This window comes from Plutella xylostella, chromosome 6, assembly GCF_932276165.1.
Source record: "Plutella xylostella chromosome 6, ilPluXylo3.1, whole genome shotgun sequence".
Taxonomy (NCBI): domain Eukaryota; kingdom Metazoa; phylum Arthropoda; class Insecta; order Lepidoptera; family Plutellidae; genus Plutella; species Plutella xylostella.
Genome location: NC_063986.1, coordinates 5664468 through 5679936, shown reverse-complemented (window position 1 = coordinate 5679936; position 15469 = coordinate 5664468). Strand labels below are relative to the sequence as shown.

General features: G+C 40.2%; 1 protein-coding gene across 1 annotated transcript; it reads right to left on the bottom strand.

Annotated features, from left to right (window-relative positions):
• Nucleotides 1–3825: 3825 nt before the first annotated feature.
• LOC105390475 (peroxidase) lies at nucleotides 3826–15403 on the bottom strand. The gene is made up of 13 exons (XM_048621919.1): nucleotides 14822–15403; nucleotides 13960–14203; nucleotides 13507–13718; nucleotides 12388–12561; nucleotides 11209–11402; nucleotides 10620–10821; nucleotides 9733–9930; nucleotides 9128–9311; nucleotides 7147–7374; nucleotides 6772–6835; nucleotides 6295–6493; nucleotides 5292–5547; nucleotides 3826–4127 (listed from the first exon to the last, which is right to left on the bottom strand). The coding sequence occupies exons 1-12, from the start codon at nucleotides 14985–14987 to the stop codon at nucleotides 5351–5353; spliced, it is 2262 nt and encodes a 753-aa protein (XP_048477876.1). The 5' UTR covers nucleotides 14988–15403; the 3' UTR covers nucleotides 3826–4127; nucleotides 5292–5350.
• Nucleotides 15404–15469: the final 66 nt, after the last annotated feature.

Sequence of the window (15469 nt, the reverse complement as noted above, 5' to 3'; positions counted from 1 at the left end):
AGGCCTTGACACCGAACCATTTCCTGCTCGGCGGATCAGGACGCGTACACGCGCCTGGCAGCTTCGACGACAAGGACCTCATCAGCCGCAGTCACTGGCGCGCCTCTCAGCGCCTGGCCGACCTCTTCTGGGCAAGATGGCTACGAGAGTACCTGCCTGAACTTCAGCACCGGCGGGAGCCTCACGGACGCGGCGAAGCAGTCAAGGTTGGCGACATTGTCATGGTGGCAGACGGCAACCTACCGCGCAACACGTGGCCAAAGGGCGTTGTCACGGCTGTCTACCCCGGACAAGACGGCATCGTAAGAACAGTCGACGTCCAAACCAAAGGAGGAACCCTTAGAAGACCGACCAAGAAGCTGGTGATCCTGCCCACAGCTCCAGACGTTCCGACCAAAGAATTCAACGCCCTGCATGCGATGACCGGCGGGAGAGATGTACGGAACGACTAAAAGAAGTTTTGTTTTATTTGTAAATAGTTCATAGAAATAACTAGATCAAGTAGTTAACTCGATTACGCTCGCGAAGGTTCTGAGCGCTAAGATAAATACTTACTTATGTGTGTGTATAGATATAGTTTAAGTATGTACCTACCTACTAGTTGTTCGAGCACCTACCTACTTTAGTAATAATAATAAATAAATAGTGAGGAGGCCAGCGCCATCTAGTAGGAAATAGCATAACGAAGTAGAACAATAGTGCCCTAAATAGACCATGTAGTTCATCTACTCGACAACAGATGGCAGCCCCATCTAGAACATTCTACTTCTTATGAGTCTTTTCTAGAGCTTCCTGGAATTCTCTATCTTCGGTAGAGATTAGTATAAAAGGCAGACGCCAACACCTCACAGCAAGTCAGTTTAATAGAAAGAGTGAAACAGTAAACATCTCCAGTGAATTGTGAACAATAATACCAGTGTTTTATTTCGAAGACTCAACAGGCTAATATATAGCTACCTCTACGTCAGTGGCATTTCCTCATCTTCCTGAAGAACCAAACAGGTGCAACCGCCACTTCCTTCGCACCGTATAGTAATAGTTCATGAAACGGTCGAAGTGATCCGCACAAATATGTTGAATCAACAAACCATTATCTACCTACTTATCAAAAGCCCAAAGAACTTTTACCTTTCACTGTAGATTATTCACACATACTTTTATGATTCATCATTTAGTATAAGTTTTCAATATACTTATCAATAAATTCTTTGAATTTGAATTTCAATACTTACATATTTTTCAGGCTGAACCATTGCCAAATCTCATCACTTTACCCGTGGGTGGGTAAGCTGAAGGAGTCCTGTCCGAACCTGCAGTACCTATGCCTCATGGGGAACCCGGCAGCACCCAGTTACTTCAATGGAGGCACCTTTTATGAATATTTACAGTATAGGTAAGCATATTTTTTTTAATACTAGTGCTTTTTGTTAATGTTCAAGTCAAAGTTAAATGTTTTTATTCATCATATAAATATAAAATTTTCTGATGAACATTTTTTTTATAAACTACTCTTCTTCTTCTTGGTGTCAGTAACAGACAGTAAAGCTGGACTAGGGTATATCACCATGTCACCATGGTGAAACATTTGTCATAAATATCTAAGAATATACCTACATAAATTTACAGTAAAACCCAAACTCCTGGACATAACTTTTCCATCATACCTAACAAACCTAAAACTCCACAGACTGTTCGTGATCTCCCAGTTCCCTTCACTCCACCACCTGGACGACCGCAAAGTCAACGAGGACCAGCGAGCAGAAGCTCGGAGACTGTACAAGAGACCGTTCTTCGAACGCCTCGTCACACCGGGCTCAGGTCTGTCCAACTTGTACAAACAGCCTGTCACGTGGAGCGACATCAATAGCAGAATTGGCTCCATGTGGGGACAGGGTGCGCCGGATGATGGTAGGAACAGGAATTTGCCTATTTAGGTCAGGGTGGGGTTGGGTGGTGCTAGTTTATTGTGCGAGTGTTGCTGGGCCTATAATGGCATATATTGGTATATATGTACCTATGTACAGTTCCCCAAAATTGATAATGCACATAGAAATCTTCGTCATTGTTCGGCAATGGTCGTATTCCCGAGCGTTAGAAAACTATTATGTATTTAGAGTGGTTAAGTGCATTTTCTTCATGAAATTTTAGTAGAATTATGTAATTGGTGCTAAAAGAGATAATTGATTTATCAGTAACGAAATTTGATTCGATAATTCATAATATTCCATAATATTAAAATTTACTTCTAAAATGTTACAGTAGGTACTTTTCAAGTGTCTTACTGAAGCTGATGTAAAGATGGATGAAAGAAGGTTTGAATAACACAAGGTTTATATTATAAGGAGAAATGGATTTCAAACACAGGTTTATATAAAAAAATTGAAATCTCAGTTCAAAAGTATTTACAGCACTGATTATTTCACATTAATAAAAATGTTTACATTAAAATCTCAGTTCAAAAGTATTTACAGCGCTGATCATTCACAATAATATTACAATTACAAACTTGGTCTTTTGGGTGTGGCTTTATTGGCAAAGTGAAGTCTATCAATGTGACGCATATTTTATTCTTAAATGTGCCTCATAATATGGCATCGTCAAAAATAATTAAAGTTGTAATTTAATGCACATTAAAAAAAAATAACAAGAACGATGTGTAATTGCAGCTCTTTATAATTCCACAAAAGTAATATTGATCTTGACCTTGAGACCCTTGACTGATCGGTGACAGCCACCGACCGCCCAAATTGTTTTCGATTATGTGTCACATGATATTGACTACTATTTCTTTCGAACAAGGATCAAAATGCAAGTGCTTTGTTTAAGGCACTGATTCGGGTGTTTCCGGGAATACGACAGTTTGCGAAGATTTGCATGCGCATTATTAATATGGGAGAACTGTACCGCGTACCTATATTGAGTTACCTATTTAGTTTTTTTTACAATGCATGAACGTAATGGACAACATTTCAAAAAACTAAAGCTGCTATAAATCGAAAACCATTTCGAGATTTAGCTCTAAAGGCCACAAAAAAAATGTTTTCTTATTTTTTGGATGTATCATTTTCGAGAAATTCAGAAAATAGTAAAAAAGTGCTGATGACGTCATGCATCAGGTGCGATGCATTTTGATTATCAAAGACTATAGATTTAAAAACAAAGTAACTGTCACTTTCAATTTTGATTGACGTTGACGTTTTATCGTGACTTTGTTGTTTATTTGGGTCATTTTCATAAATTCTGTTCTGACACTTTCTGACTATTTTTTTTATTTGTCATAGAAAATGGTTAGTATGTATTAAAAGATGACCTCTATATAATATGTCCCAGAGCATGCCACCGCCTACACAGCTGAAAAAATGCTTCTGAAAAATGCTTCTGCTTATTTTTTTACATGATAAGTACTTGACGTATCATCAAAAATATCGATGTCATTTGAAAATGACCCATTTGTTGGTTGGCATGTAAACAAAGTTTAAATGTCACTTGTCAGTGTCATTTATGTTTTTTTTCGAGACTAAGGGAAAAGACAAAAATAAAAATTGAGTCTAATATGGGATGTCACTTCCGGTTTTAAAATAATTAACTTTAAAGTTAAAAATAACATGCAAAAATTAATGTATTTTCAAAATAAAAAAATACGGGTCCTCTAATTTTTAATAAACTTTCCGAATAACTAATAAAAATATAGGGTAAAGAAAATGAAATGTTGTCCATTGAAAGGAGCTAATCTAAGCTGAAAAACTTGTGCATTTATATTTGTGCAAGGGACTTTCCCGCGTTGATTTAAAGAAGGCAAAGAGTGATGAACATAAAACAGGGTAATGATACGGATATATTTTGTATTTATATTCTTAAAATAAATCATTCAAATACCTTAAGTATATCAATTTATACAAGATTTTTACAATTCAATAATAACATTTGTATAAGTATTTAACCTTTTGTAACCTAAGTTATTATTTACAATGCAATAAAATATTTTATACCTACAAAACAAAGAACATCTTTTAATACCTAAATACAATAAGATGATCCGATTTACAAATGACAAACTAAACTTATTTAGCGCTCGCCAGAGGCTAGCACTTTCCGCCAAAAAACCCCAATAACAACCTTAATTATACATAAATGGGTGTCATTTAAACGATCGCCAATTAAATCCGTTTTGAATTTGCTAAATAATAGGTTTGAAGGCAAAATAGTAGATTTGCCAGCAAATTTTTGCCCGCAAACAATTTTAAATCAATTCAACAATTAATCACTTAAAATTGCCGGGATTTATGATCAAGTGGCAAGTTAACATTTATGTATATATTTTAATAGGTATGTCCACATAACTCGATGTTATGTTTAATATTTAAATGAAACAAAAAATTAAGTTTAAATCATCAATATTCTTAATTAAAAACAACATAAACAACCTTCTTCTAATTATAACTTAAACCTTAATCTTCTTCTAATCAAAAGCAATCTTATTGTAATTAAAACTTAAACTTCCTCTTTACATCATCATCATCATCAGCCAATAATCATCCACTGGTGGAGATAGATCCGCTCCCAAGGAGTGCCACAACATTCGGTCCTCTGCCTTCCTCATCCAACCACTACCGGCTATCCGCCTAAGATCGTCAGTCCAGCGGGCAGGAGGGCGTCCCACGCTCCGTTTGCCTGTTCGTGGTCTCGACTCGAGAACTCGTCTACCCCAACGGTTATCGGTTCTTCGGCAGATATGACCAGCCCACTGCCTCTTCAGCTTGCATATTTTGACAGCTAAGTATGTCGGTAACCTTGGTCCTCTGACGGATAATCTCATTTCTGATACGATCCATCAGAGAAACTCCAAGCATAGCTCTCTCCATAGCACCGTGTCCGCTAATTTGTAAACTCATGTATTAAATTGCTAACGAATTATAATGTTTTAATAACTGGACCAATCATAATGTAACTACTGCAATGCTGATAAAATATGAATTAAAAAGAAATCGCAACATGCGACCTAGAGTCAATATATTTGCTGGCAAATCTACTATTCTGCGGGCGCAGTTATAATTTGAGGAGCAAAAATAATATTCTGCATACAAAGTTTTTATTTATGTAATGAACTCAAATTTTTTGGCAATCCATCTATTATTTTAGATTTTTGTATTGATATTATTTGCTGATTCATACCAGAGGACACTTTTTATTTATTTGAGGACAAAAATATATTGTTGCGGTTGATCTATTAATTTGCTGATACAAGTTGATGACAAAAATAAACTTTGCTGGCAAGAAATATAGTTCCCTACATAAATCATCTCCCAAACTAAACCTTATGAAGTTATGACTAACAAGCTAAAGTCCAAAACTAATCGGACAAGTCGAATATGCTCTTCTTCCACGGCGTCAGGTCGACATACGGGATGGCGGAGTAGTCGTCGCACCGACACTTGGGGTTGTACGCAGACTCCATCTCGAACGCCTTGCGCTGTATGAACTGCACCCCGTCGGTGTTGTCGCAGATTAGCCGCGCCATCGACGCTTTCTTTATCTCCTTCAGTTGGTCTGCGGAAGACGTATAAATAATATAGTTAGTTAGGTATTTAATTTAGTTCTTTCTTCTGCAAGTTAACGCGTACACAGTAAACATTCGGAATATTCCGAAAAACTTTTATCCTTGGCATTCAGCGACTGACACCTAATCTGATCGGCTAGTGGTTGTCACCGACACTCAAGAAGAAGAATAGCTAGCAGATTATCTCTATATAGAATCGGCCTATTAAGTTCGTTTATAAAGAATAAAAATGAGTCCAGAATCATGATAACCGTATTATACAACGTACCTACATATTTCCAACTCAATTTACCCGATATAATATCTCTTCAGAACAACAACCTACATTTATCCATAAGTTCCATAACCCACTCACCAGGCGTAAAAGAGTGCGCCATCTCGCCGTTATCATAGAAGAAGCGGTCTCCCACCCGCGTCCGGTAGAACTGTTCGGCCACGATGCACTGGAACGTGTGTCCCAGTATGGAGCCGTCTACATCTCTCTCCATAGAACCTCCCATCCCACGAACAGAGTGGTCAACATTCTGACTTTTTCTATATCTTTGCCCTGGGTAGTCAACGATTTAAAACTAATCTGACCGGCTATTCCTCTCACCTTGGCGACAAACTCTGGTCCAGCTCTAGTGTTTCTCAACAACACGCAAGAAGCACAACAGCCATTACATTCTATGGATGTTCGTTTAAATCACATAATAATACACCTCGGTACGCATTTCCAAAAATAACAACCAACTCACCAGGCGTGAAAGAGTGCGCCATCTCGCCATTATCGTAAAAGAAGCGGTCTCCCACCCGCGTCCGGTAGAACTGTTCGGCCACGATGCACTGGAATGTGTGTCCCAGTATGGAGCCGTCCACGTCTCTCTCCATGGAACCTCCCACGAACAGGTCGATGTCGTCCACGCACTCGTACAGTTGTTGGAGGGCGTTGATTCTCTGCGGATGATTTGGGGATTCGTTATTTAGTTTGAGCTTTGCTGCTAGTTTGGTGGTCAGGAAAAATAGCAAATAGCAAAGATTCTTTGCTAAAGACTTGTATTTAATCTGCCGTACCACCATCGACACATTAGCGTGAGATAAGAGTGAGATGATGAAGCAGCGCTATCTGCTAAACTGCTAAAATTATTCCCTGAAGAGTCCACCCTTGCCGCCGCTTCACTTCACACATCGATTCTTAAAGTTTTATAGTATTTTAAATAAAATTAGTGACTCACATCTTGCGGTATTTCCCTCGCTAGGTCCTGGAAGGTCCTCGCTCGTGTGAGGCCGCAGATTTCTCTGAAATTCAATATCGAGTAAGTTCATTATCCGGGAAAAAAAAATAAACTCTCACACCTTGTACTGAAATGTTTGCACTGATAAACCCACTTCTTTTGGTCTGTTGGAAACCTTTATTCCAATGTTATAAGGGTGTTCTTATTGCCATATTTTGGTGGTATTTAAGCATTACATGATACACCTCTATCACGGCCGGGAATCGAACCCGTGTCTGTCGTCACCACTGTCAGCGTTAATATTCTCTATGCCATCCGGTAGTTTAATAAGTACTAAATCTAATATTATGTTCTATTAATTAAAAATACTAATACCTATAATCATTGTACGAGGCAAGTCCATGGTCCCTGCCCCTCTGAATATCCATAGCGATCAGATCCAGGCCCCAAGCGCTGGAGCACTTGAATAGGAAATTAGTCACTTCGCCTGTGACATAGGGGTCAGATTCGCCCGAACTGTGAGCCAGGATTCCACGGACGATGTCGTCAAACGACTCTGGACTTTGTTCCAGAAGTATAGGGTTCATGTAGTGGTCGCTTAGTCTGGAAAGTAAATTGATATTATAAAATAATATAATCATCATCATTGGCTTCTTCTTCAAGTGCTGTCTCCTAGCGGAGGTTGGAATCATTAGCTATGTAATTAAAATTCTCATTGATACCTAGCTGGTAAGCCCGGTTTCTGATAAGGAATTTGTGGTTGGGTTTCAATGTAGCTTCTATTATCGAAATCTTTATTTAATTACCTACCTTACTCAGAATCGTTCTGTTTTATTATATACCGTTATTAAAAACCGATTCTTTATTCATCACTAGCTGTTACCGCGAGCTTCACTTCGTCTTAAAAAGTTTTCCCGTGGGAATTCCGGGATAAAAAGTAGCCTATGTTCTTTCTCAGGGTCTAGACCACATGTATACCAAATTTCATTCAAATCCGTTCAGTAGTTTTGGCGTCAAAGTCAAAGTCAAATATTTTTATTCATCGTAAAACTATAAAAATTTCTGATGAACGTCATTTTTTACAAACTACTCTCCGTTCGGATAAGGGGGGCTCTTTCTATCTAAGGAGAAGAACGGAGGCAAGAAACTGCTGAGCCATCTTTTCAAAAAAAGACTTAAAACTGGTTGGTATACAATACTCATAAGTTTAATAATAATTATTATTATAATATAAGCAGAGCAAAGTACCTATCACAGCCATGCATTAACGTCCTCTAAGTGAAAGAGTAACTAAAGTAGTTTATAATATTAGTTAGGATTAGTAAGGATAGTAAGGATTTCTAAGCCAAAGTTAAAAACCACCGTGAAAATTATAAGTATTGTAAGGTGCAGGTGTGTTATCCCGAAAGGTTTTTGGGTGAGTTGGATACATGTTCGTATTTTGACAATTTATGAGGACTGGTCGGGTTATTTTGATTCGTGTAAGGACGCTTTGTATACTTGAATATACTACCTAAAACTCTGTTTAACAGTCTTATCTAAATACCCACAGAATTCGTGAATATTTTAGTTTCAAAAGCTGATATTTTTTTCTTTGCACGAGGGTAATTCCAAATGAATGCGGCTTATTCCGAATGGCATTTAAAATGAGTTTTAGGTAATTTAAGCTAAAGGACCATATGTATTCTTCGATTAGCTATAACCTCGCAAAAACTTATTTCGAAAATATTGACTTGAACTGCCCAGAAGTACTTATACAAATTTATATGATATTTCTAATTTGGAATTACCCGATCCACAGAATTTCATAATAAAATGTTCCGAAATTCGGAATTACCCTAATTACGGAAAATACAAAAATGAGAGCTAGAGTTTTTAAACTCCGAACGTAGTGAACATAAACGACAATCTTTTGGATGAAAAAACAATCAGTTAAATAACTTAATTTATTTCTTAATTACGAATTTGCGGGTAATTCCGAAGATTCAAAAATGCGGAAATTTGCACTTTTTTACTAATTTTACGTTTTAACACGCACGGTCGGTCCTAGCGCCCTGAGTCAACCCAAGCAAGGTAGAAGATTAAGTTGCCATTAAGGTGAATGGTTCCACAGTTCAAAGTATGGCTGCGTTTGGAAGAAATCGGCAAAAATCGGAATTACCCGAAATTCGGCATTACCCACCTGCACCTTACTCATGTAGCTACCGCTAAGAACACTAAATTGTTTGTAAAAAAAAAATAGCTAAAAAAATTTGCGCAAATTTTCATCATAATCACCAATCCACCCCGTTTTAAACTTCGTAAAGCTAATAAAAGTATCGAACTTAATCAAATTTCCGGTTTATCAACGTCTCACCTATGCTGGTAGACGGCCTGGTAACCGCTGGGGCAGGTGGCGATGGAGGCGGGCACCATGGTGTGCAGGTACCTGAACGCGGCCGCCCCGAACGCGTTGACGATGCCGGGGTTCACGTCGTCACTGTAGTCCCGGTTGTACAGCGACACGGGAGATATGCGGTAGTAGCGGAAGTAGTTCTCGCCTGGAAAGAGGAGAAGGAATGTTTGGGTACAGGGATTGCGTCTGAAGTTGTGGATTTGCTCATAAGCCTTAATAGATTTTGCGAAAATTGAGGTAAGGTACTGTAAATATTAGCTTTTTGTATCTACAAACTAGCCACATGCCAGTCTCCTCTGACTACCCTTCGGAGATTAGAGAGATGACGGCACTATCCATGCATTTCCTGGCGACTAACGGCTCCACTTTCACTATAAACCAATTGGATCCAAAATCCTCTTTCCCCATTCGTCTTTAGCCGGATCCCCACCAGACGATCCAACGCGATCCGATCGCGCGATCCATGGAATTTTACATACTAAACTTCTTGGATCGGGCGATCGGATCGCGTTGGATCGTCTGGTGGAGATCCGGCTATTGGATATTGGACCCAAAATAGTACTTACCAAAGTTCAGTGGCAGATACTCCTGGTAAGTGATATGCTGTATCTCGGCCACCACGATCTTCCTGGCCTCCTGGTAGAGTCGCTCGTCGGACCACTGCGGATTGAGCGACGCCAGGATGTCTGCCACGCGGTTGTGTTCGCGCAGCATGAGTGTGTGTAACATCGCTAGGGTGGGGGTCTGGTTTATGCGACCGTCACCTGGAGACAAAACAATGTGATTGGTGAAAAGCAGTTTCTCGGTTGCTTTTCGAGCACGTTACTACACGTTTACCTACAGAAAAAAAAAGTGAACCCGACCCGTTACTGGGCACTTTATCGCCTGTCTTGACTGCACGGCACCTGCCTCTACGTAGATAAACATAACTATATTGAGAGTCACATTTGGAGCGGTGGTAGCTCAGTCGGGTGAGCGCCCGCTTCTCAATCAAGAGATGCGGGTTCGAATCCCGGCGCTGACATGTACCAATGAGTTCTTTTAACTTAAGTACAATGTATACCATCGCTCTTACGGTGAAGGAAAACATCGTGAGGAAACCTGCATATCTAGATCTAGCACATCTAGATATGTGAACCCACCAACCCGCAGTGGACCAGCGTGGTGGGAAATGGTCCAAGCTTAGGAAGGCAGTTTAGACCTTGGGGATATGCACAAAGGTTCCATTCGAGAGAGCCAGGTGCAGGTACTTACACCCCCACAGAGAATAGAATAGAATAGAATAGAGAGTCACATTTATGAAATAAATATATGTAAGGAATGCTTCTGAAGTGGTGTAAGTGAATATAAGTACCTTGAGTTATATCCGAACGCTAAAGTGACGTGGCAGAGAGGCCCTTAGAAGAAAAATAATAATATTATTGGAACTGTAGAGTATTGGAACCTTCCTTACCGGCTAAATAGCAAGGATCCGACGAGTTCCTCAGCACGCAAACTGACGACTTGTCCTCGACCATGGGCAGGAAGCCCTTAGTGCACTTGGGTCGCGACTCCGTCCGCAGCCTGCCCCCAGTCTTGGCGCGGAGCTTCTTGGCCAGCTTGGGGTCCGAGCCGTAGATGGGAGACCCGTCCAGGAAACTCGTCACTGTGTTCATCTGGAAGTGATGGAATTATTTTAAGCGAAACGCCGTTATTATTGTAAGAAGTAGGTAGTTGGTGGCATTCGTTGTTGAATTCGATCTATGTCTACGTTCATACGATTCCTAATTTCCTACGTACGCGCTCCACATCCGGAGACATACCTTAACATGTTAGCATGTCCACAAGTCTCCGAAAGTGAGATAAATCTATTAGGTACCTACAGCATTCTTATAAATCTCATCCAGTCCTATCTCATCCGGTTCTTCATCTTCGACTATGACCAAACTTGCAAACCCTAAAAATTATGGTTTCACCAAACCATCGAAAGTGGTAAAGCGAGTAAGATCGATACTTCTACCATCACTCGACACTACCGGGACAGTCCTAACAACCACACTCACCTGTTCAGCATGCCCCAAGCTGCAGTCCTCGCGTGGCGCGGTGACGCTGCGCACGAAGTTCATGCACTTGACGCCCTGGTACGAGTAGAAGGCGTCGTTGTCCGGGATCCGGATCGGGATGCACTTGTCGTTCTCCCACTCGGGCGGCAGCATGTCGTTCCCGTTGCCCGCGCAGCAGTTGATGCCGCCTTCGTCTGGAATTTTATCAGCGTCATCATCCGACCAGGTCGGGGCAGTCAGCGACTGATGCTTATCTGTCTGGATAAACTTTTCCCCACGGTGGCAAACCCTAGACTAGCTCTTTTTGGGTGGTCCGTGACGTTTCTTTATGTGTCTAAGGTCGTTGGTTCAGTGGGCTGAAGGGCGAATTTAGAGAGAATTAAGAGATATTATTAACTACGTGCAAGTGATACAATGATTCATATTTTCAATTCAGTTACGTATGAATAACAATGTCTTATGAATCATTATCACTGCCTTATTAAGTAATTAATAAAACAATAATAATAAAGATAAATATTAGTCCACATTTCGATTGTGATAACATGCATGTCAGCATGTCGCCTCGCACGATAGAGATTGACAATAATAAGGTCAGATACTTACACGTTTTCTGTGTTACTAAATGTTAAGTTATCTAGCCCAGACATCTTGTCGTCTACTGTAAGGTGAGCAATAGACTATGGCAATAGTAAAGGAATACCTAAGTAAGTTATGTAAGCCTAATTTCATGACAAATAATCAAAAGTAGATAAAACCAGTAGAACAATGCGGACTCTGTGTACCCTCATAAAGCGGATGACTAGCTTGGGAAGTCACTTCTGACTATCCCTTGATGGGTTACAGCCGTTAGCATATACAGGGTGCTGCAGAAAGATATAGGTACTAAGCCGAAGCCTACGAGTGCAGCATGTTATATCATATCCTTTGATTATATCTTAACCCGAAAATGAAATCAGAATATCAAAATTCGATCAATTCAAATCTTCATAGTAAAAAGCCACGTGACCAACAAAGTTGCTAGGGAAAATGATTTTTTTTCGAGAATGTTGATACTCTGATTAGGTACATTTCCGGGCTTAGATATAACATGCTGCACACGTAGGTTTCGGCTTAGTATACCTTTTTTGCAACATTCTGTATTATGTATGCATAATTATCCTCATATGACTTGCTCACCTGTGCTCTCCATGACCTGGAAGACCATGTCGTGCGTGACGAACTGCCCCCACTGCGTGTTGAGGTGCGACAGCACTCGGCTGTTCATCTGCGCATCTTGGAACAGCCGCGTGGACAGCACGCGAGCGTTGGGCAGCGCCCGCCCGCTGCGCGCCACCGGCATCGCGAATATTCCTGTCATTATTATTAAATTCTTTATTGCACATAATAAGTATGTACATACGCAACTTAATGCGAATAGCGTTCCTTGTTAACCTTGGGCGTTGTGGAGAAAGTGATAGGTAGTGCGATAGACAGTGAGGAAAAATAGGGGTTAGATGTTATCCTCCAAAGAGGAGGTTCTGACCATATTCGAGTTTGTTGATTGGTTGTCTCTGTATATTTGTGGCTCAGATTACACAGCCATGATGAGTAGCATTAGCATCCCAACAGTAACACCGTGACTTTGTGAATGATTTCATAAAAATAAGCATAAGTACCTAACTAGTTAGTTTGTTTTTATAATATTCGATTTACTTACATAGCTTCACGTTGCAGATATGGTAGAACCATTTATCTATGATCTGTTTGATAAACTGATATGATATCAAATTCTGTAGAATTTCGGTAACGCTTTTTCCCACTTTGGCTTATCTAGTAGGTAGGTGAGTATGGTATTATTGTATGCCACTGTTCTAACAAACGAAATGGCCTATTCTTGGTTTTGGTTTTGACTCCCTAGTGTCAATAATAATGTTTTTTTAAGATTTATGTAGGTACACTCATATTTAGGTTAAGCCCTGGCACACATCAATTTTATTGTCAGTTATCTTGTAGTTATCTCATAAAGATTCGACTGATATATATGAATATACGACTCCATGATAAAAAAGTACGCATGCTTATCCGCATACCTCCAAGTAGCTAAACATTGCATTGCAATTGAACCCTACATACTTCGTCGGGCTTTCATACTTTTCTCTCAGAAACATATCAGGGTCAACGTATACATACGTATAAGCTAAGAGTCCTTAAGGTGAATCCACATCGCAGCTACTATTTGTTCCAAATGTTACTAAGAAATGTTTTAGAGAAGATCCTAACTTTACATCATCTGTACATAGCCTTTGCCATACTTACCGTCAGCATACTTCGGCTTCGCAATCCTTGTAAACGGCGCAATGCTCCGGCCCCAAGCGGGATGCTTCAAGTTGTTGCAACTGCCATCAATAGTCCGGAACTTGGCGGACTTCTTGCAGGTGATGGAGTAGGGCTTGCAGTACGAGATGTCGTTGAGCCGGATCACCTGGTGCTCGAGGAACGACAGGAAGGTGTTTGGAGTGCACTCCGCGCTGGGGAAAGGGTGTAGGGATTGATACGTGTTTGGTGCAAGGAACAATCGTGTTCTCTTCAGGGTGTTGTATGTATATTAAGCCGAAAAGGAAACATAGAAATTTCTTCTAGCATAGAAACTTTGATCACGTGCCTTTTTTATTATGGAGGTTATACATAACTCTACATTACATACAACAGTAAGTTTAGGTATTGTTGAGGAAATCTCGCACACATGTCATTCAAGTGCATCGTACTCACTCGCCACACAACCGCATCTGCATGATCTTGGTAGCCGTGAGTATCTCGTGCGACTTCTCCGCCACAGACTTGACGTCAGCGGGCAGCTTGGTGGAGAAGAAGTGAAGCAGCGCGGGCGAGCAGCCGGCCAGGTTGACCCCGTTCCGGATGAGTTGTGCGCCGCGACGCTTGGACGCCTTGGCTAGTTCCCGGCCGCATTTGAGACTCTCGCTTACGATGTCCGGGGTTATTGGGCCGGGGGTTTCTGGAAGATTTAGGGGATGGGTTTGCGGTTCGTTTGTTTTTTAGTTTGCGAAAAATTAACGAGGTTATTGGGCCGAGGGTTTCTGGAAGATATAGGGGGTGTTTTGGGGTTCGTTTCTTTTCGCGTTTACAAAAAGGCGATAAACCTAAAATTTTTGATCGATGTTAGCGCATGGATATTTGTTCGAGCTGAATAATATTACCTATCTGTATTGAGACTATTGAGCTGCTGAGCTCGTTATACTCTCGTGCCGAATATTTGACTTTTCATCATCATCATTGGCCACAGCATCACAGCAGATGTTTGTTGCAGCGCTCGTGGGTTATGAGCTACGACGGCCGCACCGTCGTTGATGGCTGTATAGTCCAATAGCAGCACGACATTTTTTGCCACAATGGTTGCAGACGAAACGCGATTCCAACGGAGGAGGCACAGCACGGCGAATTTGACGTTTAAACTTGCTCAAATCTTAAAATTCTGTCAGTCGCCTCCATTATTTATTTATTTAATAACTTAAAACCTATCATTACAGCCATTCCAATTATGTGCATGTTCTAAGTTTATTTTTTCAGGATAATAATTGTTAAATAATTGAACCTACTAGGGAATTACACTTACCAATAGAATGACCCTTGACGAGTCCACTTATCTTGGACGTCAATGCTGGACAGACATCAGTGAGCAAGCTTTCAGTGAAGGCTCCCCATCCTGAAAGACATCCACTGACACCCCCCAACACTACAGCTACAGCCAAAACACTGCACAAAGTTATTCCCGAACTCATTTTATTACCGGCAACCAATATTTAATTCGAAAAAAACTTTATTTTTAAAAATCTATTACTATTTTTTTAGCATTGTCGCACGCACTGGCTGGTTGCACAATTAAACGGATTAAAAAATAATATATTTATTTGGTTAATGATTTTGTCAGTGGGTTAAAAGGACGTCTATTATTGTAATTAATTGTATTAAAACTACGTAAATAATGTTAAACCTTATTTACGGTTAATCGTTGCTAAATCATAAAGCGGCACGTTTCTTCATGTAATGTTGGTTAAACATCCATGGATAGGGCATGTTTTGTGTTGATATCTTTTACGACAAGTGTAATTGGTAAATTAGATTACATATCATTGTTACGCATCTTCTCTTATGCAAAAATGCATTTTCTATAGAATGTCCACTGCACCTGCATAATCAGACGGACGATAGGGCCTATACCTTAAAGTTATTTAGAAAAATAATAATTAGGCTTTTGTTTCTT